Source organism: Mirounga angustirostris, unplaced genomic scaffold (assembly GCF_029215605.1).
Source record: "Mirounga angustirostris isolate CCGP_5_RB_7025 unplaced genomic scaffold, mMirAng1.0.hap1 SCAF_13, whole genome shotgun sequence".
In the NCBI taxonomy this organism is placed as follows: domain Eukaryota; kingdom Metazoa; phylum Chordata; class Mammalia; order Carnivora; family Phocidae; genus Mirounga; species Mirounga angustirostris.
Genome location: NW_026991721.1, coordinates 52,635,297 through 52,662,505, shown reverse-complemented (window position 1 = coordinate 52,662,505; position 27,209 = coordinate 52,635,297). Strand labels below are relative to the sequence as shown.

The window sequence follows — 27,209 nt, the reverse complement described above, 5'->3', positions numbered from 1 at the left end:
ACGAGCTTGCCAGCCATTGAGCCCCTGCCCTGCACCACGTTCTGTGCTGGGTTCTGGGACCCTCAAGATGTTCAGAGCTGGTAGGGAGACAGAGGTGGATGGAGAGATGGGAGCCCAAAGGAGGGTTAGGGAAGGCTTCTTGGCAGAGCTTTGGGAAGGAGTAAGGAATTGTTCCAACAGGAAAGGGGGCTCCGAGACAGAGTGAACAGCTTGAGTAAAGACTAGGGGATTTCAGGGCGCCTGGGTGGCTCAGTTGGTTAAGCGACTGCCTTCGGCTCAGGTCATGATCCTGGAGTCCCGGGATCGAGTCCCGCATCGGGCTCCCTGCTCGGCGGGGAGTCTGCTTCTCCCTCTGACCCTCCCCCTGCTCGTGCTCTCTCTCTCTATCTCATTCTCTCTCTAATAAATAAATAAATAATCTTAAAAAAAAAAAAAAGACTAGGGGGTTTCAAACAGCACGGGAGGGGCCGAGCGAAGCCGTGACAGTCCAGGAACCTGGCCCGTCTCCTTGGGAGGGCGCGTGGGCCCAGTGGCTGACGTAGCCACCTCTCAGGGCATCTACGGGCGGCTCTTCGTGTGGATTGTGGACAAGATCAATGCGGCAATTTACAAGCCCCCCTCCCAGGAAGTGCAGAGCTCTCGCAGGTCCATCGGCCTCCTGGACATCTTTGGGTTCGAGAACTTCGCTGTGAACAGGTACCACGAGGGGCTCTGCTCTGTGGGAATTTTCTTCCACAACATGGTCAGAATAGGTGTCACACCTCTGCGTTAAACTACACTGAGTGGGCTACGAGCACGCTCTGCCGGGCTGTGGGAGAGTTTGCGTCCGGTCATCCTGGTGGGCTCTCTCACTCCCCTTTCGGCCCGTCCCCTCCAGCTGCTGGGGAGAAGGCTCTTACACTGTCGTGCACACCCCAGTGTCCAAGGTGCAAGGTGAGGCCGAGCCACGCTCGGGGTCCCACACTTCCTGAAGGGTCATTCTTGGGGGCCGGGTCAAGGACAGATGGAAGGAGCAGGCCCTGGTGGATCCCGGGGCTGGAGGTCCCTGCCCTGCCCCACTTCCTGCTTGTGTGACCCCTGGCAGGTCACTTCAATTTCTGTAACATTTGGATGTCTCAAAGCCCCCCACGTCCACCCAAACACCCACAATGACTATGTGAAGTGTCACCTGGGAGAGCACTGGGTTGGTGACTCAGAGATGCTGGCCCTCAGGAGGCCACTTACTAAATCTCGTCAGCCCCCTTCCCCTCTCCCCTGACTACTTTGTATCCCTCTTCATGCCCACCCCCCCCGCCGCCCCCGAGCGCCTTGGCCCTTGCCCTCTGCCAGGGAGTTTGTGCCCGCCTGTCAGCCTGCTCCAGGCACAGCGTGGCCAAAGACATGCTGGCCTGCTCAGCCCCTCACCCGTCCCCTGTGCCCCCTGCAGCTTCGAGCAGCTCTGCATCAACTTCGCCAACGAGCACCTGCAGCAGTTCTTCGTGCGGCACGTGTTCAAGCTGGAGCAAGAGGAATACGACCTGGAGAGCATCGACTGGCTGCACATCGAGTTTACCGACAACCAGGACGCCCTGGACATGATTGCCAACAAGCCCATGAACATCATTTCCCTCATCGACGAGGAGAGCAAGTTCCCCAAGGTGCGCCTGCCCTTTGCTGGGCGCCTGTGCAAAACATCCCCTCATGCTCTGAGCCTCAGCTTTCCTCATCTGTAAAATGGGACCAATGATACGTGCCTCTCAGCGTGGCTCTGGGGCCAGTGCAGGTGCATTCACCTGACATTTGGGGATCACCTGCAGTGCACGGGGTCCTGGACCAGACGATGGAGATCTAAGCACGTAGCTGGCACGGAGCAGGTGCTCCAGACCTGGGATGTGTCTCGGAGTGGGAGAGCTACTGCTCCCATGAGTTTCACTGTGGGGAAATAGATTTTCTAAACTGGACTGAATGCTCAAGGTAGTGTAGTTCCAATCCACCCACTTAAGAGATAGGGAAGTGGAGGCCCAGAGAGCTCCTGTGTGGGATACAGATAAAGGGAGGGAGCTCTTGAGAAAGACAGAAGAGGGGGCGCGAAGGCCAGGGGCAGCAGGGGCAGGAAGACCTGGGGCGGAGGGGGGCTGAGCACGGCCATCGGTTCCCACAGGGCACAGACACCACCATGTTGCATAAGTTGAACTCCCAGCACAAGCTGAACTCCAACTACATCCCCCCCAAGAACAACCATGAGACTCAGTTTGGGATCAACCACTTTGCAGGCGTCGTCTACTACGAGAGCCAAGGTACAAGCGGGCTCTCTGGGGCTGCAGTCTCTTCGCCTGCGCCCTCTCCCGCCCTTGCCCTTCTCCCTCCCGGGACGGGCTGGGGGCTGGAGCACAGAGCGGGAAGGGGCCTTAGGAAACACTGGGCCCAGTGCTCTTTCTTTCTTTTAGAGATTTTATTTTATTTTTAAATTTATTTTTAAAGATTTTATTTATTTGAGAGACAGCGTGCTTGCATGGGGGTGGGAAGGCAGAGGGGGAGGGAGAAGCAGACTCCCCGCTGAGCAGGGAGCCTGACGCTGGGCTCCATCCCAGGACCTGAGCCGATGGCAGATGCTTAACCAACTGAGCCACCCAGGCACCTCTGGGTGCCCCTCTTTTAGAGATGTTAATAAGTGTGGTGAAGTATATATAATCTAAAATGTACTGTTTTAACGCTTTTTAAGTTACAATTCAGTGGCAGTAAGTACATTCACTATATTGTGCCACCATGGCCACTGGCCATCTCCAGCGCCAATCCATCACCCCAAGTAAGTACCGATTAAGCGAAAATGTGCCCTTTTCCCCCAGTCCCTGCTAACCTCTATTCTGTTTTTTTTCTCTCTCTCTCTCTCTGTGTATATATATGTCTGACTACTCGAGGGACCTCATATAGGTGAAATCGTATAGTATCTGTCCTTTTGTGTCCGGCTTATTTCACTCAGCATAACGTCCTCAAAGTTCATCCATGTTGTAGCAGGTGTCAGAATTTCATATATTTATTATTCATGCATCTCTTCATGCACAGTTGGGTTGTTTCTACCTTTTAGCTGCTACCGTGAATATGGGTTTCAAGTATCTGAGTCCCTGCCTTCCATTCTTTTGGGTGGGCTCAGTGCTCCTGTGTACAGATGGGGAAGCTGAGGCTCAAAAGGGAAAGTTACCTGTCTTTCCATGACATTGTCTGTTAGGTACCAGGCCAGGCCTAGACCCAGTCCCGTGACCCACTAGGACTCTCTCAGCAGCCAAGACCAAGTGTGAGCTTTGAAGGGGATGCATCCCCCATGCTTCTGGGATGTGCATTTGGGTTCATTTTAAAGCTAGAGGTGAAGAAGAGAGTCAGGGTTACCCGACTTGGAATTCTTGCAGACTGCCCTTGCGACTCGGCCCCCACCACCCTGGTCTAAAGGGCTGCCTTGGATGGGCAACAGCTGTCGCGTGTCTCTCTCTATTGAGCTCTTGTGTTCAGCCTCCAAGGGTTTCACCTGCAGTCGGAGGCCAGGGAAATTCAAAACAAACAAGCAAAGAGCCATTGGTTTCGTACTTCCTTGTTGAATTGTCCAGAAGGCTGACGGTGTATCAGTGAGCCATGCTGCAGGGATGGAATCTGAAGCCTGCCCAGCCCTCCCGCAACTATTGGATTGTGAGATCCAACCTTGCTGTTAGAAGGAAGGAAGCCAACATTAAGTCTGAAGGACTTTCGGGCAAACCAATGTGTCTGTTCTTAGGAATAACAGAGGATTGTATCAGGCCTCACGCTGTTGCTGAGGATACAGATGGGAAAATTGAGTGGACTCTGCACAAAGTTATAAAATTATAGAATGTTAGATCTGGAGGGAACATAAGGCTTTATCTACTTTATGGATTTGAAACTGAGGCTTAGAGAGGGAAATGACTTGCCTAAGGCCACTAACCAGTTTTGAGCTGCTTTCAACAATTCTGTCAGCATTTCCTGGCTCACAAAATACTGTTTTAATCCAGCATTTTATTTATGAATCAGGTGGTGTTAGGTTATCTGAAGCAAAGCAAGAGTTTATGGGTACTGTCATTCCCATCTGACACATGAGGAAGCCGAGGGCCAGAAGGGGACCATCCTAGGGTCCCAGAGTGAGTCTGTCATAGACTTTTGATTAGAGCCCACAATTCCATCCCAACTCCAAAACCCACCCTTCCACTGCTGGGTGCCTCCTGGCACTCCCCCATCCCCAGACACCAGGTGGGCAGCCCAGCACTGGGTCTCTACGTTGTCCGCAAGCCCGGGCAACCTGAGTCCTGGGGGAAAGGGTGCTGCTTCTCTGCAGTGTTCTTCCTCATCAGGCCTTCCAGCCCTAGGCCCCTCTGTCTTCTGCCCCACCCTAGCAAGACACCCCACCCCCTGACGCCCCGCCATTAACCAGTTCCTAACTCCTCAGTGCCTGGGAATGGCCGGCCTCTTGGGGGTCTGTGAGGTGCAGAGGAGCCTCCCTGGGCTGGTGCCGGGCATCTAGGTTCAAGTCTCAATTCTGCCCATGGCTTGCTGTGTGATGTTAGGCAACTTGTTCAGCTTCTCTGAGCATTGGTTTCCTCCCTTGTGCGATGGGGAAGATAATTCCTGCCCACCCCCTAGCTAGAGGGGAGTCGTGAGCATCAGTGCTGCGAGGGCACTTTGTAGAACATAACACACTGTTCAAGAACAAGGTATTTTGGGGCTCCTGGGTGGCTCAGTCGTTCAGCGTCTGCCTTCGGCTCAGGTCATGGTCCCAGGGTCCTGGGATCGAGCCCCACATCGGACTCCCCGCTCTGCGAGAAGCCTGCTTCTCCCTCTCCCACTCCCCCTGCTTGTGTTCCCTCTCTCGCTGTGTCTCTCTCCATCAAATAAATAAATAAAATCTTAAAAAAAAAAAAAAAGAACAAGGTATTTTAAATTCCTTTACTCTTAGCTGTACTAGCCCAACACGTATTCTCTCCCAGGTGACACACTCAACAGGGGCTTCTGATGCCTTTATTCAAAAGACTAAGGCTGGCAGTGCAGATGCTGGGTGGCTCCCCGAGGAAGGCAGCCTGCCCTCCCCGGGGCCGAGGCCTCCGGCCCTTCTCTCTGAACGGGTCTGGAAGGGGGGCTGTTGGGCGAGGGAGCTGCAGCTCCAGTTCCGGCTTTGCCTCTCGCGTTCTCTGTCATCTCGGGCAAGCCGCTGCTCTGTCTGTTGTAAAGTGGATGTGGTTGAACTAAGCGAAGTTTGAAGGTCTTCCTGGCTCAGACACTGTGGATTTGGGGAGTGGATGAGTCTTGTCAGGTGGAGGCTGCCCGAACTCTCGAGGTGTGACCAACCGCTTCTTGCCACTGCCCAGGCTTCCTGGAGAAGAACCGGGACACCCTGCACGGAGACATCATCCAGCTGGTCCACTCCTCCAGAAACAAGTTCATCAAGCAGATCTTCCAGGCTGACGTCGCCATGGTAACGTCGGGGCGGGGTCTCTACTGGGCAGGAAGGGCCCCCAGAAGCCAGGCCCGTGCCTAGGCCCACCCTTGTCCAGAAGCTTCGGCTGAGCTCCTCTGGCCGCAGAGTGAGGGCAGTGCTTCGCTGTGGTTCCAGGAGGAGGCTGGGGGGCCTCCCGAGTCCTCCTGTCTGGTCCTCCTGTTGCAGTGACTGGGGGGGGGGGGGATGGGGCCAGGCCCGGAGAAGGGTGCCATTAGGGGTCACAGAACACAGCCTGATCAGGACACAGTTTACCATGGAGGGGCCCCCTGCTGAACCTCTGGCAGCTCATAGGGAGCCTGGGAGAAGGGAGCACATCCAGCCTCAAGGACACGGATGGATGTGGGTATTCAGAGAGACAAACACAGAGGGCGTGGGTGCCCCAGACCGGGCCCCACATGGGGGGGTGCAGAATTTCCCATCCTCGGCATTTCCTCTGTCCCTAGAGTGGTGGTCTGGTAGACTGGTTTCCTGCATGATTGTATGCCTCTTCATTTCCTATTTTCCTCCTGTCCCAGGGCTTCCTGAAGGGTGCTCAGAGGGACTCACGGGGAGGACAGAGTCCCTCTGTGCCTGTCCGGGTGCCTGCACTGCCCCGGGCCCCCGGGAGCCCAGACCTCTGCCCCAAGGGTTCTCCTTTCTCCCTGGTTGATTTTGCCCTCTGTTTTCTGACCCACCACATTCTCCTTGCCCCCAACCCCATCTCGCCCTGCACTGTGGTTCCTGTTATAGTTTCTCTGTGGTTATTCATCGGGCACTCTCCGCCAGTCGGCAGCTTCCATAAAGGTAAAAGACCCAAGTCTGGGGCCAGTGGATGGTGGGCCAGGCCTCAGTGGCCCCCAGGGCTGGGCTGTGGCCTTGGCCCCCGTGGCTCTGAGGCTTGGGGAAAGGGCCGGCTTTTTCTTTTCTTCTTCTTCTTCTTCTTTTTTGTTTTGGAGTGTGTGGGTTTTTTGTTTGTTTTTTGTTTTTTGGGTTTTTTTTTTGTGGAGTGGTTTGTGGAGTGGTTTTGAGTTTTTTGTTGTTGTTTTGTTGTTTCTTGAGTTGTGTGAACTGTGAGTATCTCTGTTTCTTAAAGGAGGAAACTGAGTCTTAGAAAAAGAGGCAAGACTTGCCCAGCATGCCCCGTGAGCCAGGGGCTGAGCCAGGACTCTACTCCAGGTCTCCCCCGTTCTCTGCCCCCCTGAGTCTGTCTCTGGTATCAAGGCCTGCTTCTTCCACCAGGCTCTGGCACACCCCTCTGTGTCCCGGACGACTTGGTCAGATCCGCTGATAACCTTGCAGAGTAGGAGGGGCAGGTGATATTTTCTGCATTTTGCAGCTGGGGGTCTGAAGCTCAGAGGTGGGGATGACTCACCCTGAGGCAGAGTATCCCGGAGCTGCGACTAGTATCCCAGACTTCCTTAGGCCCTGGAACAGTATCCGTGGTGTACCTGACCACCACCTTCAGGTCGTGGCTCCCACGGTGCTCCAGGCCCCGAGAGTGCCGGCTACCCCCCGCCCCACCCCCCGAGTAGCAGAGCTTTGCCATCCCTTTGCCTCTCCTTTTCCTCTTCTCAACCCTCAGTTTCCTCTCTGCCTAGTACCGATGTCCTCCCACATTTGGTCTTCAGGTTGAGTCTCCCTTCCTTCCTGCGTGTCTGGCATCCCCCTGCCACCCAGTGCCTCATGGACTTCCAAACCACATTCACAAAAGCCACTGCAGCGGAGCAGGGTGCCTGGAATGTCCGGGGCAGGGAGTGTGACTGGACAGCAGCCTGTGCCCTCAGCCCATGGACTGGGCCTGGGACCCCACCCCCAGGCCAACACTGTGGCCCAGCTGCTGACCGGGCGAGCGTGGGGCCCCTGCCAGAGTGGGGCCCCAGGGGCCAGAAGCTCCCGTGCCCAGCAGTCCCCACCCCGAGGCCCACGTGTCACAGGGTGGCAGCTTTGGGAGACAGGTGTGGCACTGGGCTCTTCCCCACTCTTTCCTCTTCCCCTCCGGTGCCCAGCCCAGCCCACCCCTCCCAGGCTCAGCCATTCCTCCTGGTCTGAGGCAGTCTTGGAAGATCACAGAACCTCGTCTTCTCCTTCTGTCCCCTCTCCTCCCTTTCCAGAGCACCTGGGGGCATCTGGGGACCTCTCCACAAACCTTGCTGTTCTGAGGCTTCTTCCCCAGGACCCTGGGACTAGAACCCACTTATTGAGGAACTGTGGAGAGTTCCAAGCAAAAGACCCTGGGGTCCCCAGAAATGGCTCGCTCTTGAGGGAGTTTTGGAACACAGAGTTAGAACACAACAGTGCACATTTGATCTTGATTATATCTTCTTTTCTGGGCCACTTACATTTCTCACCTCCCTCACTCCTCACAGCACCCTGTGAGTAGTTAGTGTTGTCCCCACATTACAGGCAGAGAAGCTGGGGCCCAGAGAGGCCAAGGTGCAGGCTGAAGGTCACACCGTTTGTGACACACAGGACTTTGATCCAGGTCTGTGTCAGGGAGGTAGGGGAACTTGTCCAAAGTGACACACAAGCGAGGGCTAAGGGGAAGCTTTGCAAGCCCCTGCTTTGTCTCTGTGAGCACCGCCCCTCGGAAAGAAAACCTGTTCTGGGACTGCTGGAAGCATGCTAGCTCTGTTAGAGGGACCTGGAAACTAGTTTGGTGAAGTGTGAAGTTTTTAGTCACAGTTTATTGACGATAGTGCTTTATCTCAGGGTGGAAGCCCACACCACCTCCTTCTAGTGATCTGAACCCGCATCCTATGTCTCTCTCCAACCCCCAAATTTCCATCCTCTGACTCTAGTGTCTGCCTCCTGAGGTGGCCCTGGGCAGCCCCAGCCGAGCCATGGGGACTGCGGTTCTTCCAGGTCATCGAGCCCCCTGATTAATGTCTAACCCCAGTCACATCCCTAGGCCCTGAGTCCATGGGACTCTTGTTCATGCTCTATGCCTGCGTCTCCCCAGCCCCGTGCACATCCCGCTCAGGTGTCTGCCCCTCAGATCCCTTCTGGGGAGTCACTTAACACTGAGCTCTGGACTTTCTACTCCTGCCTTTACCCCGTTTCCAAAAGTCTGCAGATTCTCCCAGAAACCCATGAATCTCAGAAAGGACCACCATTCCCCTCAGTGAAATAAAACTGAATCAGAAACCCCGGGGGCCAGGAGGTGAGAGAAGCACCCCTTCCGCACTCCTGCACTCAGACACAAAGGGGACCAGGGTGCCCATTCCGTGCCAGACATCGGCCTGCATCCTGGGGACAGAGCAGTGGGCAAAACCAAAAACAGCCTCTGTCCTCATGGAGCTTACGTTCAGGCAGAGGGGAGAAGTCGCTAATAAGCAGATAAATAAGTAGAATACATAGTATGTCAGACGGTGATACATAAGATGGAGAGAAACTGAGGAGGGAGAAATGCCCAAGGTGGGGCTTTGCAATGTCGAATAGGGGGACCGGGAAAGGCCTTACGGGAAGTTGGTAAGGAGGCGGCGGAGCCAGCCACGCACATCTGGAGGACAGACAGCCAGTGCAAAGCCTCTGGGCCGGCCTGGGGCCCTGTGGAGAGCACGAGGCGGGGGTGCCTAGAAGCGCCGAGAGACGGATCCTGCAGGACCTTGTGCGTCCTGGCGGGGACGTCGGTGTTCATGCGGAGTGAACCCGGGAGCCGTTGCAGGGGCTCTGAGCGTGTTGGGTGGAGAGGCCTGGATTTGTGTTTTGACAGCTTTCCCCGGGCTGCCGGGTCGATCGTGGACGGAGGGAGGTGTGGAGTGTGGGGGACAGAAGCAGGGAGGTAGAACCCGTAAGACCGCTATTGGATCTGAAAGAAGAGGAGTTGGGGGCAGTTCGTAGAGTGTGGAAGGGGCAGTCGGGAAGTGGACGTTTCTGGGGGCCCACGGACGCTAGGAGCCAGTTGTGTGAAGTGTTGCTGATTGTTAGTTGTGCCCGGCCCTGGGCCCCCCCCCCGAAAACAAGGCAGACCTGCCTGTCCTCACTAAGCTCACAGCCCAGCAGGGAAGACAGACAGACAGAAGTAGTTCTGGAGTGATGGTAGAAAGCAAAGAAAGGCTTGTGTCGTGTATATGCTGCATGGGGGTATGTGTGTGTGTGCGCTGTGTGGGGGAGTGTGTGTCGGGGTCTGTGGGGTGCGTGTGCTCGGGGCGGGGCCTCTACCACAGGCAGAGGGAGGCCCAAGCCGGCTGGCTCCCCGTCCGAGCCGCGGGTCATCCGCTGCTGCGGCTGGATCAGGTTCCGGGACGGACATGGGGGTCAGAGACCTGACACTGACCGTACCCCGATGCAGAGACTCCCCAGCTTCCCTGGCAAATCCTCAAATATGTGCCAAATGACACTAACACAGAGACCGGGCACATCTCAGACTAGCAAGTGTTTGTGGTTTCCCGGCAAGTTCCATTTCTGTCTGGGGCATGTGGTCTAACTTTTGTACGTGTTCCACACCTCTGCCTCCCCACACACCTCACACCCCTCCACCTGCCCGCCTGGCTGGCGGCGCTCCAGGATACCAGATAAAATAAGGTCTCATTTAAAATACAAAATCTTCCAATAATAATCAAATTCACTGATAAATTCTCACACAGACGAAGCCGGCAGGGAAGTAACATCAAAATACTTTGGAATTGAGTCTGATTTCTAGGTCTAGTGTCGCAGGGTTGGTCTGAGATGTTCTACTTCCTGTTTGTGGACCAGGCCCTCCCCTAGCACCCCTGCCTCATTTCACAGCGTTCTGAGATGGGGACCCCGACAGGGGACGGGGTGCTAGCCGGCTCACCCAGATAGCAGCTGGCCGGCCCGGCTCAGAGCCTCTGGGCCTCAGGGCCACCTGGTGGGAGGCCAGCTGCGTGCCTTCTCAGGAGGCTGATCTGGGCCTGCTGTGACGGGCTCATCCCCCAGGGAAGGGAGAGGGCACAGACAGCACCCCCCACCCCGGGGCACCCTTTCCGTTTAGGAAAGAGGCTCAGGGCTGTTTAGTGAGCTGTGCAAGATCACATAGTTAGGAGGTGGTGGGGCTGGGGTCTGAATGTAGGTCTGTCCGACCCCTCTCTAGAGTGGACCTCAGTGTCTCGAGGTGACCAAGTTCGGCTCCTCATTTATTCCCGGCTCGGCAGAATGGAGACTGAGAGGGGCTGGGCCTTGCCCAGAGTATTCCAGCAACCCGGGGATACCCACTCCCCATGTAGCCCTCCTCCAGACCCAGGTCCCGGGGGTGCCCCAAGGGGTGCATCTGAGATCCAGCACCAGCCCAGATGAGGCCAGTCACAGGAAAACCCCAAGTGCCCTGCTAGCCTGCTTCCCGGAGGCGGCTCCCCCTCAGGCCCAAAGCCTGCTGCTTCCCTTCCTGGAGGGCTGGGGGGCACAGGCCAGCCCCTCCCATCCCTGTGGTCCGTCCCCCAGGGCGCCGAGACCAGGAAGCGCTCGCCCACACTCAGCAGCCAGTTCAAGCGGTCGCTGGAGCTGCTGATGCGCACCCTGGGCGCCTGCCAGCCCTTCTTCGTGCGCTGCATCAAGCCCAACGAGTTCAAGAAGCCCATGGTAAGTGGCCCTGGTCCCTGGCCCAGCCAGCGAGGGCCCAGCCTGGGGCAGGCGGAGGCGCCCGCCAAGGGGCAGGGTGCGGGCTGGGCTGAGACTTTGTCTTCTTTGGGGAATGGCAGGGCACCTGAGGGGCTTATAGAACCAGTTCCCACTTACTGGAGGTAGCGGGTACCCCGGAAAGAGCCTTGACTGCAGCGGGCTCCACGCAGGTTCAATCCTGAGTCTACCGCCTTTAAGCTGGGCTTACGTCCCTGGGGGCATTTCCTGCCCTATGCATGCGGGCTGCCCGGCACTGGAGTCAGCTGCGCTGCTTGCTGTGGCCCTGACTTGGAAAGCCCTCTCTCCTTCGAACCAACCAACCACCACCTCCTCCTCGAAGCCTTCCCAGATTCCTCTGACTCGTTGGGGGATGTTCTCCTTTTTTGACTCTGCTGAATAACATTGATTGGGCCTTTACTGTGTGCCCAACAGGGCCAGAGTCTCTCCACAGCGCTATTCCACCTTCCCAATAGCCTGGGAAGGAGGGACCCGAAGGAGGGACCGACCATAATGATTCCACATTTGAGATGTGTGACTGCAGACCGGGAGATTGAGGGGCTTGAGGCCAGAAGCTGGAAGCCGGGGCCATCCCTCATTTGGGCCCTTTCTTTCCACAGCTCTGGGAGGTGTTGTTTACCACAGAGCTCTTCCCAGAGGCCCCAGTTGCGGGGGTGGGGCTGGGGCCGGGGAGCTGGGGCCTGAGGGGTCTGGGGAGGAAGGACGGAAGGAGGGAGGCCAGGGCTGGGCCAGGGAAAGTGCCTGGAGGGAGAGGAAACAGGTGTCGGAAGTCAGCCAGCTGTGTGCTGGCCCTGCCCCCAGCCTGAAAACATTTCCCAGAGTGGGCTGGCCTGTCCCCCATGGGGCCCAGGACTGGGTCTGCAGGGGTATGACGGTTACAGAGGGTTCTAGCTCACCCCCTAGGGCCAGGGCCCTGCTAAGGTAGTTGGGTACCCTCTCTCCTGATCTCAGATGCTTCCAGAACCTTCTCTGGGCCCAGACCTTGGCATCTATTGCCTGAACCTTAGCAGCAGGACCTTCTCATTGGTCTCCTGTCTCTTTGCACCAGTCCCCCTCCTGACTGCGATGAGAGCCAGTGGGTCTCAAATGGTTGCTGGTCACTCCCTGCTGCCTCCCCAGCCTGGCCTCTGAGGCCCTCTCTAGTCCCTCGACACCTGCTGCCATCACAAAAACAACTCTGTGCCCATGAGGAAAACTGTCCCTTCCTTAAGGCATTTTACTGCCAGTGGCCAGAAAGTTGTCGGAACAGCTACAAATGTACTGTGGCTGTGATATGAAGGGCACTCCCTGGGGTTGTATGAGCGCCCAACACCTGCACAACCATGACCTCGACGTGCATCAGCCTCCCCAGTCCCCATCAAGTCCCCGAACGTGCCCTGCGCTTTGGGCTTCCACACCTTTGCCCATGTGCCCCCTGCCTCCTCCAGCACCCTTTCTCCTGACAGGGTTAGAGCCAAGGCCTCCTCCTCCATGAAGCCCCCTCAAGATATCCCAAGGGGAGTTAAGCTGTTTCTCCTCTGTGCCCCCAAAGCATGCAGCTTGTCCCATGTGAGGGTGTCATTCCGTGCCGCTAAGTAAGTTCGAGCGGCGGGTCTGGGTTCAGTCTGCCTTGCTCCTCGTCTGCTGTGTGGCTGGGAAAATGCAGAGCGGGGCTGAGCTCCCAGCAGGGGCCTCCAGCGCTGATGGCCTTGGCTCCGTGCCCGGCAGCGGTTCGACCGGCCCCTGTGTGTGCGCCAGCTGCGGTACTCGGGGATGATGGAGACCATCCGGATCCGCCGGGCTGGCTACCCCATCCGCTACAGCTTCGTGCAGTTCGTGGAGCGCTACCGCGTGCTGCAGCCGGGGGTGAAGCCCGCCTACAAGCAGGTACAGGGCTGGAGACACAGACGGCAGGAGGGACAGTCCCAGCTCTGGCCTGAGCCGGGCCCTGGTTTTCTCATGGGGACCGTGTGCTGGGCTCGACCTTAGCTCGGCCACCTCCCGTATGGCTGGGAAAGTCAGGGAGGAGCCAACAGAGGCCTTCCAAGGGCTTGGATCGCTATGCTCCACCGGCATGGCCTTCACACGCGTGGTGTAGTGGACGAGACCAGGGCTGCCCGGCGGGGCCCGGGACGTTAGCCCTGGAGACGGTTTTGCAATCATCTGGCCCAGCTAAGGAGAAAACTGAGGGTCACAGAAGGCAGGACCCGGCCAGGGACACACAGCATGGCAGGGGCAGAGCTGGAGCCAGAATCCTGCCCCTGGCCTTGGGAGGGACACTCAGGGGACCTTCTCACGGGTGGGGCTGCCCATTCCCTTGTGCACCCCCTAGGACGACCTTCGGGGGACGTGCCAGCGCATGGCTGAGGCTGTGCTGGGCACCCACGATGACTGGCAGATTGGCAAAACCAAGATCTTCCTGAAGGTGAGCATGGCCTCTGTCTCTGGCGGCCTTGTGGATGTGTGACTTCCTCGTCACAGGGAGGACAGGGTCCTAGGGGCCTCTGCAGAGAAGCTGCAGCATCAGGTGGTCAGTGCTGGGCCTCTGTGGTCTTCCTGCCCTGCGGTCTGTGATAGGGAGGGGGGACTGGTTTTAAGAGCATCTATGATCTGGGGTGTGAGGTCAGGACCCTGTGGTTGGTCATCTGCCCTGGGATTTTGGGCAGCTCATTGGCCCTTCTGAGCCTTATTTTCCCATCTGTAAAATGGGAGGGAGAAGGGGTGGGAGGGCTCTTGAGTGTATCTTTAGGCCCCCTCCTGTGATTTCCGGCCGGGCAGGGTTCATCCGGGCTGTGGTAGGCCATATGCTGCCCCCTCCCTCTGTCCTCTACAGGGGCCTGTTCCCACCCTCCCTGAGCAGCACCTGGAGCTCCATGGGGCTGGACTTTAGGATGGGGCAGTTGGGGAGGGGGCAGGGCTGGGAGCAGGAAGCTGGGCCATGTGGTGTCTTGGCCTTGGAGTAGAGCTTGCTGGGAATTGGCAGTGGCCCCGGCAGCTACAGCAGGGACAGTGTGAGCACCCGGCCTGCCTTTCTTCCCCATTTCCATTTCCGCTGTCCTGGGCAATGGGCAGGGCTCCTTCCTCTGGTGGGTGGGTGGGGCCCCGGCATTTGGGGATAACAGCTGCAGGAGGGAGGGAAGGGGGGAGCCAGCCTGGAGCTGGAGGGAATATGGGGTGGAGTCTAATTCTTTCCTGGCTGAGGGGCCATGGGCCAGTCCCTTCATCTCCCCAGGCCTTCATTTCCTCGTCAGGAACACATGTCCGCTATCCCCGGCCTGCTCAGATCGCTACTGCCATCTGCCAAGAGCGTTCTTTGTGCCAGGCCCAGGTGGGGCTTTTTATCCAGGATCTTGTTTAGTCCTCACAGCAGCCCTGGGATGTAGACCTGTCGTGCCCATTTCAGAGGCTCAGAGAGGAGAAGCCAGTTGCCCAGGTGGCGCACTGACCTGGAGCGGAGAGCAGGGCCTCTAGTCTGTGTGGGGAAGGGAGGGAAGGCAGGCAGCAGGACGGTGTCCAGTGCCAGAGAGCTCTGAGGACCATCCTTGTCCCCATCCTCACCTCCCTGTGCTCTCTAGAAATGTGCTGTCATTTTGAAAGCCCAGACATCTACTTCTCATTCATTCATTCATTCATTCATTCATTCAGACGGCCTTGGCTGAGCTGCCGCTCTGCTAGGCTCTGTCCACAGTGATGTGGTCTGGGATTAGCAGGTGGGGGTGGCTCCGCCTCCCCAGGGCAGGGCCCCTGTCTGCCTGGTTCACGTCAGCCCCCCCCCCCCAGCACTTAGCACCATGTTGGCGCCTGTAGACATTCCATTCATCTCTGTTGACTGTATGATGAGGTTTTGTCTAACTGGAGGGAGAAGAAGAGAGGCCTAGAGAAGTCAGCAGGGCCTGGGTTCTGGAGGACCTGAGTACCAGGCGGGAGACCGGGCTTGACCAGGGGAGCCACTTTAAGGTCACCATCAGATTCATGTTGGGGGGTTCCTCCCCCTAAAGGAGGGCCAGAGCAGGAGTGACAGAGGCCAGGAGAGAAATGGCAGGGCCCAGGTCAAGGACCCGTGTGACAGAGACATTGAGAAAAGTGGGGGCTTGGGCAGAGATGGCCATAGGGATGAAGCCGGTGTGTGAATGGTGGGCTCTCTGACCCCGCCAGTCAGATTAGGCTCCTCCTATGCCATTTGTCCCACCCCGGCCTCTGGGAGACAGCCACAAGCCGGGTCTGTCCCCGTGGCCCTGGGAGGTACGGGGGACAAGGGAAGGAAGGAGGGCGCGTGTGAGGCAGCCTCAGCCTGGGACTGAGCTGGGGGCCCTGAGAGGAGGGTGGGGGTGCAGCTCAGGAGCTCTGCCCTCCAGGACCACCACGACATGCTGCTGGAGGTGGAGCGGGATAAGGCCATCACTGACAGAGTCATCCTCCTCCAGAAGGTCATCCGGGGGTTCAAAGACAGGTATGTGTTGGGACCAGCTCCCCCATCTCAGCCCTCATACAGATGTGTGTGTGTGTGCCGGGCTGGCCCCTGTCCCCGGCGTGAACGCTAGGAATAAATACACACACCCGTGTGCAAGGAGCACGCGCACGTGTGCATAGCATGCACGCATGATCGTGCAAACCCTGACGACTGTCTGCCCAGGGATACGGGACACGCCCCTCCGTACCGGCACGCACACGTGGCTACGTGAGGCGCCCAGGTGGACCCTCCCGTGTCTCAGATGCAAGTCACAGAGCGTGTCCCGTATTCCATGTAAGGGGCATGTGTACAACTCTAACGGTTCACAGTTGGGCAGGGCTGACTCTGGAGTGTGAGTTGGGCTCCACAAAACTCCACAGCCTGCCCCTTTAGCAGTTCATCGGGTCGCTCCCTCCCTCTCTCCATCTACCGTCTGTCCAGCCATCCTTCAGTTCATCTGCCCTTCCGTCAGTTCTTCTGTCCGTGCGTCCACCCGCCCATCTGTCCATCCCCTCCCACAGCTCTCGCTCGCTCAGGCACACCCAGGCACTGGCTCGCTGGCTCCCTCACATGCGACATACCCATCCTTCACTCCTCCACCGTTCACTTCCCACTCGGCAGGCACCTGCTGTGGGAGGTGTGGTCTCTCTGTCCTCCGTCAGGTTGCAGGTGACTGTCCTGTATGAGCGGCCTCAGGTGTGTGTGGGGGTCAGCACTGTGCTCACTCAGAGTCCGGCGGAAGACATGGGCTCTAGCCCCAAACTCCTTGGGTCTTACTTTCCTCGTCTATAAAATGGGGAAGTTAGTAATAAGTGATGTTCACCGTGTTCAAAAGTTCTAGTCTTTATATTATTTCATTTACTTATTATTCATACATTTCTTCATTCAGTAAATACCTCTGAATGCCCACCTTAGTGGGCATATGTGACAAGCCTGTGAGGCAGGCAAGGCAGGTGTTACTGTACCCATTTTACAGACGAGGAAGCTGAGGCAGAGAAGTTGTGTGCCTTTGCCCAAGGTCACATAGCTGGGAGACGCAGAGCTGGGACTCAGCCCCGCTCTCCTGTCCAAGCCTCACCAGTCCCCTGGCTGCCTCTGGGCACGATTTCGCGGCTCTGAGATCCTCCTGAATCACATTGCTCTTTCAGATCTCACTTCCTGAAGCTGAAGAACGCGGCCACACTGATCCAGAGGCACTGGCGGGGCCACAACTGCCGGAGGAACTATGAGCTGGTGAGCCTCCCCAGGGGGCTGCTCCTTGCCCCACCAGGCCTTTGAACCCGGCCCTGTTGCCATAGCAGCAGGGCGCCTATGCCCGAGGCCTGGTCGGCCTCCTGCCACTGCCCTCGCCAGGCCCCGCCGTTCCTCCAGCCCAAAGTCCAAGTCTGCTTCTTCCAAGTTTGGAATGTTTTGATGGGTTGGGAGCACCTGGGCCATTAGAGACTGTGGAGGCGGCTAGGAGTGGGTGTCACATGACCTCTGCCAAGTAACTGGGCTGCAACCTGGACTTAGGGCTGGGGAGGCAGACCGGAAGGAGGCCAGCTCCTGGTCTGAGAATGGGGGCCCATTGGGGGAGGGCCCTTCAAGGGATGCCAAGGCCAACTCCCTAGAAAACTTGTCCGAGAGGAAACAGAACTTCACTCTGGGGAGCCCTGGTCTGAAAGAAGACAGAGCTGTGTTTGGGGCGGTCCGAGTGGCGCCCCGTGCGGCGACAGTCCCGTGGGCAGGGCCAGCCGGGAATGGGGGCGGCAGGCTCTGAGCCGCTTGGTGTCCCTGCAGATGCGGCTGGGCTTCTTGCGGCTGCAGGCCCTGCACCGCTCCCGGAAGCTGCACGAGCAGTACCGCCTGGCCCGCCGGCACATCATCGAGTTCCAGGCCCGCTGCCGCGCCTACCTGGTGCGCAAGGCCTTCCGCCACCGCCTCTGGGCCGTGCTCACGGTGCAGGCCTACGCCCGGGGCATGATCGCGCGCAGGGTGCACCGACGTCTCCGGGCCGAGGTAGGGCTTCGGAGCCCCAGGTGGGGCACGTCCCCTGAGGGGTGCTGCTCCACCTCAGGCAGGCAGATCACCCCCACTTGTCGGCCAAGGCCTACAGAGGGGATCTAGGACCCTGCCTCCTCTGGGGAATGCACAAAACTGGGATCACACCCCTATTTCCATCCTCCCAGCCAAGGGCAGTGTCTGGGGCCCCAGTCACTCTTGTGGTGAATCTGGTTCGGCTTTGGGAATCAGCAATGCCCCCAACCTGCTGCGTGACCTGGAGAAGTTCTCAGATGCCGCAGTTTCCCTATCTGCCGAATCATTCGGCAGGGTCGCCCCCCCACCCCCCAGTCCCAGAGCTCGGGCCGGGTGGGGTGGGCCAGAGCTGACAGGAAGCACCGTGATGGCGCCCCCCGGCTGGCTGCCCCTTCCCTCAGTACCTGCGGCGTCTGGAGGCGGAGAAGATGCGGCTGGCCGAGGAGGAGAAGCTCCGGAAGGAGATGAGCGCCAAGAAGGCCAAGGAGGAGGCTGAGCGCAAGCATCAGGTGAGCTGAGGGGCCCAGCCCCTCAGATGTCCACTCACTGGCTCAACGGCACTCGCAATCCGTTATCTGTCCATGCAGCCTGCCTTCATCTGCATGTGCCTGGGCCTGGGCCCGGGCCTGAGGACAAGGGGCTGTGGCTCTGGAGGAAGAGGGGCTGTGCCCTCGGGAACACTTTTCCTAGCTGGGAGAGAACACGTGGATAAAAAGCCTGAGCTGGGGTGAGAGCACCCAGCCTGGGAGCCCCCAGCCACATGGCTGCTGAGTGCTTGAAGTGGCGAGGGGCTCTAAGTGTAGAATAGACACTAGATTTTGAAGACGGTAAAAAAAAATATGAAATCTCTCAGTTCTATTTTAAATATAATAATTACATGTTGACACAACATTTCGGAAATGTTGGGTTAAATAAAATATATTATTAAGCTAGATTTCACCTATTTCTTTTCACTCTCTTAAACAAAGCCACCACATACATGGCTCGGACAGCGCTGGTTCAGAGCCTCAACCCAACGGCTGTGGGATTTCTGGGTTGGTGTGGTCCCCTCCAGCAGGGGGAGCGAGTTCCCAGCTAAGCCCGGAAGGGCGGTGGCATGCTCTGGGCTTGTCTGGAGGCTTCTCTGTGGCCGGGTGCTGGGCATCTGTCTGCATCGGACGGTGAGGGTGGGGTGGGGCGAGGCCGAGGATGGAGAAGCCCGAGGCTCAGTCCCTGCCAGCAGTTAGGAGGGCCGCAGTGGAGGTTGGGACTAAGGCCTGACAGCTGCAGGGGCTCTCCTGGGCTCCCCCAGGAGGGCTTGCTCCCTGAGGCTGTCCCCCCGTATCACGCCAACCTCCCAGGAGCGCCTGGCACAGCTGGCTCGTGAGGACGCGGAGCGGGAGCTGAAGGAGAAGGAGGAGGCTCGGCGGAAGAAGGAGCTCCTGGAGCAGATGGAGAGGGCCCGCCACGAGCCCATCAACCACTCAGACATGGTGGACAAGATGTTTGGCTTTTTGGGGACTTCGGGCGGCCTGCCAGGCCAGGAGGGCCAAGCACCTAGTGGCTTTGAGGTATCAAACTGGGGACAAGGGTGGGGACAGGACGCAGTGTGATAGTTCTCCCTCCTTTTGTGCCTCTTTACATTAAGGTCCCCCTGGTCCCCTCTGAGCAAAGGGCAGCAGTGATGACGTGCGGCCCCTGCCCAGCTGTCAGCTAGCCGTGTGACCTTGGGCCAGTCACTGTCTCCCTCCAGGGCCATTCACAAACTTCCCTTCATTTGTGTATTGGGGACGTACCATGTGCCGGGCTCTGTTTGGGTCTTGAACAGGATGACACAGTTTGTGCAGGAAGAGCCGGCCCCGCAGGGACAGGCTGGGGGGCTTTGGCCCAAGTCTGCTCCCACGGCAGAGCAGGGAACCCCTCTGGCCTCCTCAGGACCTGGAGCGTGGGCGCAGGGAGATGGTGGAGGAGGACCTGGACGCAGCCCTTCCCTTGCCTGACGAGGACGAGGAGGACCTCTCCGAGTATAAATTCGCCAAGTTCGCCGCCACCTACTTCCAGGGCACGACCACGCACACGTACACCCGGCGGCCGCTCAAGCAGCCGCTGCTGTACCACGATGATGAGGGCGACCAGCTGGTGAGGGCTGGGGCTGCGTGGGGGCACAGGGGGCAGGTCCCCGGGGGGAGCGGGGGCGGGACAAGGGCTGACTTCACCCTGGTGCCCTGCCTGGGCCCGGGCCACGTGGGCGCAGTCTGAAGGAGCGGCGGAGCACCCTGAGCCCGGTGGCCCTCCTGCGGCCCTCTCCGGCCCCCTCCCCAGACCCCCGGGCTATTGAGAAGCTCAGCCCTGCACGGGCCTGTGCCCTCTGATGCGCAGCGCTGCCCCCAGGCGGCCCTGGCGGTCTGGATCACCATCCTGCGCTTCATGGGGGACCTCCCTGAGCCCAAGTACCACACGGCCATGAGTGACGGCAGTGAGAACATCCCCGTGATGACCAAGATTTACGAGACCCTCGGCAAGAAGACATACAAGAGGGAGCTGCAGACCCTGCAGGGCGAGGGTGAGGTGAGGCCCAGCTACCACGCACCCTGGTCCGTCCGTGTCCCCCCCAGGCCCGTTGGAACGGCTGCCCGGCATCCCCAGCCTCAGGGGGCTCCCCAGAAGGAGCGTCCTAAAATCTGCCTCTGCCTCACCTCCCTGACCCCCACTCTCCTCTGTCTGCTTGTGGGAACAAGTGTGTGCGCACTTTGTAAAGTGCAAAGTGCGGCTCAGGATCGGATGAGGCCTTTGCAGTCAGAGCCCGCCGCAGTGCTGACTCACTGGGAGGCACTGGGCAGCTTCCTACACTTTTCTGAGTCTCCATTTTCCCGGCCATCACTTGGCTGGTGCGGGGAAGTGGGGGATGAGAGGGTGGCAGCGTGGGGTATACCTCGTAAACGTTAGCGCGGAGGTGAGCCCACCCCCGAGCCAGAGCTCCGTTGTCTGTTGCCCTTGGCCCCGTCGCTTGACCCTGAGCCCTGTGTGTCCCGCAGGCCCAGCTACCGGAGGGGCCGAAGAAGCGCAGCATGAGGCACAAGCTGGTGCACCTGACCCTGAAGAAGAAGTCCAAACTGACAGAGGAGGTCAGAGCCGACCCTGGGCTGCCTGGGGAGACGCAGGCTGGGGCCAGGCTGAGCTCGGGGACCACAGGAGTGGGAACAAGAGCAGCAGCTGCCTGTTCCCAGGGGCTTGGGCTGGACCGTGTGGGGAGCCCCTGGGCAGACAGGGGTGTGTGGAAGGGGGCCGTGAGCTCAAGCCGGAGCTACATCCGGGAGGGCTTCCCAGAAGAGGGGACTGGAGAGCTGGAGAGGGCTGGAGTGGCACATGGTGAGAGGGAGGACATTTCCTGCCAGTGCAGGGACCCAGTGCATTTGATCCAAGGACCTTTCAGATACTGTGAACTTTCTGGGGGTAAGAGTGCCCATGGGGCATTAACGCTACTCATTTGTTTGAACTCTCATTTAGTCACCTGGCCTTTACTGAGCGCCATCCTGGCCCTGTGCTCTGGGATTGTGCAGGCTGGGAGGGCAACAGACACTAACCAAGGCATTTGCAGTGCAGGGGACTGGCTCCCTCATCCCCCTACATTCCCACACATCAGTCCCTCTGCCTAAAATTCCTCCTTCCTCTTTTCTGCCTGGGCGTCACCTCCTCCAGGAAGCCTGCCCAGACCCCTCTACAGTAGAGTCACGCTCCTCCTCAGGGTTTCCCCAGCCTGCTTTGCCTCTGCCATTGTCCTCTTCCCCATCTGAGGTTCAAATCCAGTCCTGCAGCCACGTGGCCCCAGATTTGAATCCCGGCTCTGCTGCTGGGTATCTGGGTATCCGAAGGGCTCAGTTTGGGGGGGGGGGGACATGCCCACTGGTGGGCTCCAGGGAGGATGGAGTGAGAGCACAGCTGTGGGTGCTCCATAGGGGTGAGGACCTTCTTCACCAGCCCCCCCCCGCAGGGGCACCCTCCTGCCGCTCACCCCTCTCACTCTGGGGTTCCGGGCAGGGTGCAGGCTGGCGCGGTGGGCTGTGTGGCGCCAGAGAGGAGAAACACATCTGTCAGAGCCCAGGCCTGGAGCTGTTCACATAGGGGCCAGGGCACCAGGGATTGGTGAGGGTGACTGGGTGGTTGGACCCAGGGTGTATTCTGGGTGTCAGAGTTGTGTGTGGAGTTGTGGCCCACCCTGGAGAGATAGGGGTCCCACCAGGAGTCAGAGGAATAGGTCCCTGTCCTGGCTGAAAGGGCTTCCCTGGGGGAGGGTAGGGAGGGGGGTTAGGGAGCCTACAGAGGAGCCTTGTCCCTAGTAGGTGGCACCGGGCCAGTGCTGCCCAGCTGTCTGTGCATCATCGATCCAACGTCAGTTCTGCACAGGGTGGGGGTGGGACAGGGCTGGGGCCATGACCGTGTTGCGGAGCCAGCCCTTCTGGCCACTCTTAGGATCTGCTCTCCAGGGGAGTGGGCAGACTCACACATGTGGCAGGGCCCCCCCTCACTTTTCCCTGCCCGGGCCAAGCCTTGTCCCCTCTCTCTGGCCCAGGTGACCAAGAGGCTACATGACGGGGAGTCTACCGTGCAGGGCAATAGCATGCTGGAGGACCGGCCCACATCCAACCTGGAGAAGCTGCACTTCGTCATTGGCAATGGCATCCTGCGGCCGGCGCTCCGGTCAGTAGCTGCGGAGCTGCCGGCTCGGGAGGCACCCAGCGTTTCTCAGGGTGTGGCCCTGAAGGGCTTTTGGTGGCACGAGTTGTGACTTTGTCACCTTGGCGATGGATGAGGCCAAACAGGCCTGGGTTTAGCTCCGCTGCTAGTCATGTGACCTTGATAGAATTATTTCATCTCCGTGAGCCTCAGTTCCTTCATCTGTAAAGAGGGAATAATCACAGCGCCTACCTCATAGGCTTGTGGGCACATCGATCTCTGGAGAGCATGTAAGACAGGACCCACATGGTAGGCACGGTTGTTCTCATTATCAAATGCATCTCCTGCCATAGGCCCATTCCTGTCAGCTCCGTCCTGTGGACAGGGTTCCTGCAGGTAGCGTGCCTGGGAAACCTGCAAGTGCCTCCTTTGTTCAGGTCTCTGGGGTGTTGGGGAGGAGATGGGATGATCTAAGAGTCACCAGGAGCAATAAAGGAATCAGCTCAGCTAGGTCAGTGGAGGGAAGACAGATAGGACTTTTCTGAGGACTCTATCAGCACAAGATGGTCAGTTAGGAGAGCTGATCCCATGAATCTGTGCATACTGGCTGAGAGGACAGCAGGATGGGGCAGGGGCAGGGGGTTGAGCCCATTTTACTGATGGAGAAACTGAGGTCCAGAGAGAGGAAGAGACTTGCCCCAGGGCCCTAGCCTCCCAGACCTCCTGCCTTCCAGTCAGGCCCCCTTTCATTGCTGCTGGAGGCCTCACCGGAGATGGTCAGGCACCCAGGGCCACCTGCCTCCAGGAAGAAAAGGTAGCTGCCCAAGGTGTGTGGAAGGGGCGAGAATTTGCCTCCCAGTTCCCTCACCATCAGACCTAAAGTTGTCATTCCTGGAGAACAGAGTGCCGGGAGCCCTGGGCTGAGAGTCAGAAGGCTGGGTGTTGAGTCTCTGAGGGACCATGGCTAATCCCTCCCTTCCCTTGGCCTTAGCTCCCAAATATAGGTGAGAAAGCTTTTACTGGTCTGTGACGAGATGGGAAAAATATAAGGTTGTTTCTAAAGCTAAATTGATTTGTTGAAAGAACTGTTCTTTGTTCTGAGATTTTACCCTTTCTACTTTTTGGATACTAAAATTATGTTCATTTTATGCAATGATTGTGACACAGATGGTGGGCAGATTGTGTACAATATGTTTTAAATGACCTTGTTTGTCATGATAAAAAGTGAACAACCTCATAATTAATTTTGCCGTTGCACTGGCCCCTGAACCCTGAGGATGGTGGCGCGACTGGATCAGATAATCGCTCCGTCCTGCCCAGGCCTGCCCTTCGGAGAGGGAAGCGCGGCCATGAGTGCCCCCTGGTGCTCACTTCATCATCGACGCCCTATCCTTGGCCCTGAACGCGCAGGCAGGCAGTGGCTTCACTGGGCAGCTAGCCTTTATAGAGGATTTACTGTGCCAGGGGCTTTCTAAGCCTTTTCTCATTTTTCTTCACAAAAAGCCTGTAAGGAAGGTTTTATCTTTCCCTTTAAAATGGAAACAAAACAAAACAAAACTACCTTCACTGCTTTGATCTGATTACAAAAGTAATACATGGCCACTTAAGTACTGTGTTCAAACATTGTGGAAAAATCACGAGTGAAAGTTGCAGCCCCACCTCTTCCATCTCCCAGACCAACTCCTCAGACGTGTTTGCTGTTTCTGCTCTTCCAGTTGCCATCAGTAGAAGTTGTAGCTGCTGTCCCGACTGGGGGCCGGGCTTGGAGAGGTGAACTCACCTGCCCAGGCCGCCCAGCTGGTGAGGGACAGGGTAGGGGCAGCCTGTGCTTCCCCTCAAAGTGATCACTAGCAGCCGTGGCCGCTGTGCCCCAGAGCAGGAGGCGCACCCCTCTCTGGATCCTGGGGACCTGGCTATGGAGCTAGATTGGACAGGAGCAGGCTTCGTGCCTGACGCACCTGCCTCCAAAGCCAGACCCCCTTCAGTGGCTGCACAGCCTTCCCAGGCCGGCCCCATGCCGCTGCCTCCTGGGTGGTCTGGGGCAAGCCCGAGAGGACAGCATGCTGTGTGTCCCACCTGTGGCCGGGAGGCAGGAGGAGCCGGGCTTATCCTGAGGCCATCTCCCCTCCTCGCTTCTCCGCCTGCCTAGGGATGAGATCTACTGCCAGATCAGCAAGCAGCTGACTCACAACCCCTCCAAGAGCAGCTATGCCCGGGGCTGGATCCTCGTGTCTCTTTGCGTGGGCTGCTTCGCCCCCTCCGAGAAGTTCGTTAAGGTAGGGAGGCGCTTGGCCTCCTGGGGCGGGAAGGGCATCAGAGAAGAGAGCCAGAGGAGGAAGCGCAGCGGGGCTTGGCGAGGAGGCCCTGCCTGGGCCCTCTCCTCTCAGGCCACAGTTCCCACCGCCTCGTCCTGGCCCTGCCCCGGGCTCCCAGCCCTTGGCTCTGCTTTCCCTTCAGCCGCTTTCTTTTTATGAGGACGCTGAATTTGACAGCAGCTGCTCCTGGACCCTCCGCTTATGGTCTTGGAGCAGGCACTGTGGTTGATCTCAGGCCACTTTCTTGACTGCAACTCAGTGCCAGGCCCTGGGCGCTGGGGACTCAGAGGCAGAGCGGGTCACAGCAGCACCAAGCCCGCTGGTCGGCGCCGTGAGAAGGAGAGTGCTCTCCCAGCCGGGAGGAGTCAGGGAGGTGGGCCTAGTGATCAGGCGAGGTGTAGAGGGGGGGAACGGTATGTGGGGGGAGGCAGGAGGCACAGCTGAGACCGGACAGGGTGAGAATGTGGTGGTCTTGATGCCAGCCTGAGGCACATGGACTTGATCCCAAGGGCAGCAGGGCTGAGCCCCTGAAGCAGTGGAGGGATGTGGACGACCGGGCCTCGAGCAGGTCCCGAGTGTGGGTGGAAGGGTTGGAAGTAGGAGACCTGGTGAGGCCGCTGTCATGGTCTCGGGGTGGGGGGAGGCCTGGAGGCCTCTCAGCCGGCCCTCTGTCTGCAGTACCTGCGCAACTTCATCCACGGGGGGCCACCTGGCTACGCTCCGTACTGTGAGGAGCGGCTTAGGAGGACCTTCGTCAATGGGACACGGACACAGCCGCCCAGCTGGTTGGAGCTGCAGGTGTGGCTCCTGGCCCCACCCAGGCACGCAAGTGCACGTGTGTGCGTGTGTGTGTGCGTGCGTGTGTCTAGTGCGCTCCAGTGCCCCAGAAACATTCCCCACTTTAGGATTCTATGGTTCTTTAAGTTCTGGAATCCCAGGCTTGTTGGAACAGGAAAGCACCCAGTGGACTCCCATCTGTTTTTTAGTCAAAGTGACCTGGGCAAGGGGTTCCCTCTGCGTCTGAATAGCTTCATCTGAAACATAGCAGTGATGACACTCACTTCACGGGGTCTTGTGATGGTTGCATGATGTGAGGGCAGAAGCCCCTGGCATGTGGCAGTGCCCAGCCTCCCAGCCCCAATGCCCGGGCTCAGGGACCTTAAAGGTGCTGTCAGGGTGGGGAGCACCGCGGGGCTCCCTGGGCACCTGTGACCAGCCACAGGCGATGTCCTGGTGGGACGCTGGGGTCCAAGGCTCTGGGGCAGCTCCAACCCCCTAGGAGCAGGGAGCCGGGAAACCCAGAGGGCGTGAACTGGTCTGAAGGGAAAAGATCCCCACAAACAGTCTTTGGTCATTTTCAGGCCACCAAGTCCAAGAAACCCATCATGTTGCCTGTGACATTCATGGACGGGACCACCAAGACCCTGCTGACCGACTCAGCCACCACGGCCAAGGAGCTCTGCGACGCACTGGCTGACAAGATCTCGCTCAAGGACCGCTTTGGGTTCTCCCTCTACATTGCCCTGTTTGATAAGGTAGCCCCCCCACCCCCCGCAGCACCCCCTCCTGGCACCACCCTGGCTCCTGTTCTGGGTCTGCCACGCATTGACTCAGGCCATCTTGGGCAGTTACCTACCTTCCAGAGCCTTCATTTCCTCTCAGCCACTGGTACCTCTGCCTCTGCCCAACTCATTAGGACTGTGGAGAGCACCTAGAATCAGTGGTAGATGGAAACCCAGAGCTCACTTCTGTCACGTACCTGGGCTGAGTCAACCCTCCCTTGGTACCGGAGAAAAAACATGACAGACACGGACTGGGGTGGGGGGGCATGCAGCTACTTAGTCTCTGAGATTCAGTTTTCTCATTTGCAAATGGGAATGTACGTTTCTATCAGGTTTCTATGGTGGTTTCTGTTCGCTTCTTGGTGGCTACCTGGAGTATGTGCGACCTGGGGCACATGTGGGCCGGGGGGCGGGTGATTTTGCCTCTGTACTCAGCAATACCGCAGGCAACAGTGATGTCCCCCCCCCCGCCCCCGCAATCCGGCAGGTCCAGGGACACAACCATGTTGTCCGACAGAGTTTGCCTGAATTTTTCTCACCTACAGATAGCTCCCGTGTTTTCAGTGACCGTTTGTCCATCAGAGTTTCACGTAAGGCTTACACTAGGAAATGGGAATGCCCGCGTGGCTGTGCCGACTCAGAGCCTGTGGCTGGGATCCAGAGGTCTGATGGGCTTCCTGGGTGACCCGGACACATCCCTGCTTTTCTCTGAGCCCCGGTTTTCCATTTGAACAAGAACAGTTGGCACAGTTGATGGCTCTTTGTGAGTCCTTCCCTGCCTGCTCATCTTTCTGCTGGGTGACCTCCAGCCCTGTGCCCGCAGGTGTCCTCCCTGGGCAGTGGCAGTGACCACGTCATGGACGCCATCTCCCAGTGTGAGCAGTATGCCAAGGAGCAGGGTGCCCAGGAACGCAATGCCCCCTGGAGGCTCTTCTTCCGCAAAGAGGTCTTCACGCCCTGGCACAACCCCTCCGAAGACATCGTGGCCACCAACCTCATCTACCAGCAGGTGGTGCGAGGGGTCAAGTTCGGGGAGTACAGGTGTGAGAAGGTGAGTGACAGTGAATCTTCTGCCTGAGCTTGCTCGGCTCACAGCCCTCTCTTTTCCAAATTTGGGCTGAATGTTACTGTCTGTGACCCACTATTAGCTTATGTGGAGGTTAGCCCGATTGAGGCTTCTTCTAGAT

At 58.3% G+C, this 27,209-nt stretch overlaps 1 protein-coding gene across 1 annotated transcript in view; it reads left to right on the top strand.

Annotated features, from left to right (window-relative positions):
* The window catches only part of MYO7A (myosin VIIA), an 82,192-nt gene that overhangs the window by 33,888 nt on the left and 21,095 nt on the right, over window positions 1–27,209 (top strand). The window contains exons 13-32 of the mRNA XM_064576878.1: window positions 554–696; window positions 1,427–1,637; window positions 2,141–2,276; window positions 5,343–5,449; window positions 10,853–10,990; window positions 12,755–12,913; window positions 13,359–13,451; window positions 15,382–15,476; window positions 16,625–16,709; window positions 17,256–17,474; window positions 17,894–18,001; window positions 18,833–19,042; window positions 19,407–19,610; window positions 19,851–20,039; window positions 20,507–20,596; window positions 22,042–22,169; window positions 24,295–24,421; window positions 25,139–25,258; window positions 25,822–25,995; window positions 26,846–27,073. Of these exons, the coding sequence (XP_064432948.1) occupies window positions 554–696; window positions 1,427–1,637; window positions 2,141–2,276; window positions 5,343–5,449; window positions 10,853–10,990; window positions 12,755–12,913; window positions 13,359–13,451; window positions 15,382–15,476; window positions 16,625–16,709; window positions 17,256–17,474; window positions 17,894–18,001; window positions 18,833–19,042; window positions 19,407–19,610; window positions 19,851–20,039; window positions 20,507–20,596; window positions 22,042–22,169; window positions 24,295–24,421; window positions 25,139–25,258; window positions 25,822–25,995; window positions 26,846–27,073 (2,964 nt within the window). The remainder of the gene's footprint in view (window positions 1–553; window positions 697–1,426; window positions 1,638–2,140; window positions 2,277–5,342; window positions 5,450–10,852; window positions 10,991–12,754; window positions 12,914–13,358; window positions 13,452–15,381; window positions 15,477–16,624; window positions 16,710–17,255; window positions 17,475–17,893; window positions 18,002–18,832; window positions 19,043–19,406; window positions 19,611–19,850; window positions 20,040–20,506; window positions 20,597–22,041; window positions 22,170–24,294; window positions 24,422–25,138; window positions 25,259–25,821; window positions 25,996–26,845; window positions 27,074–27,209) is intronic.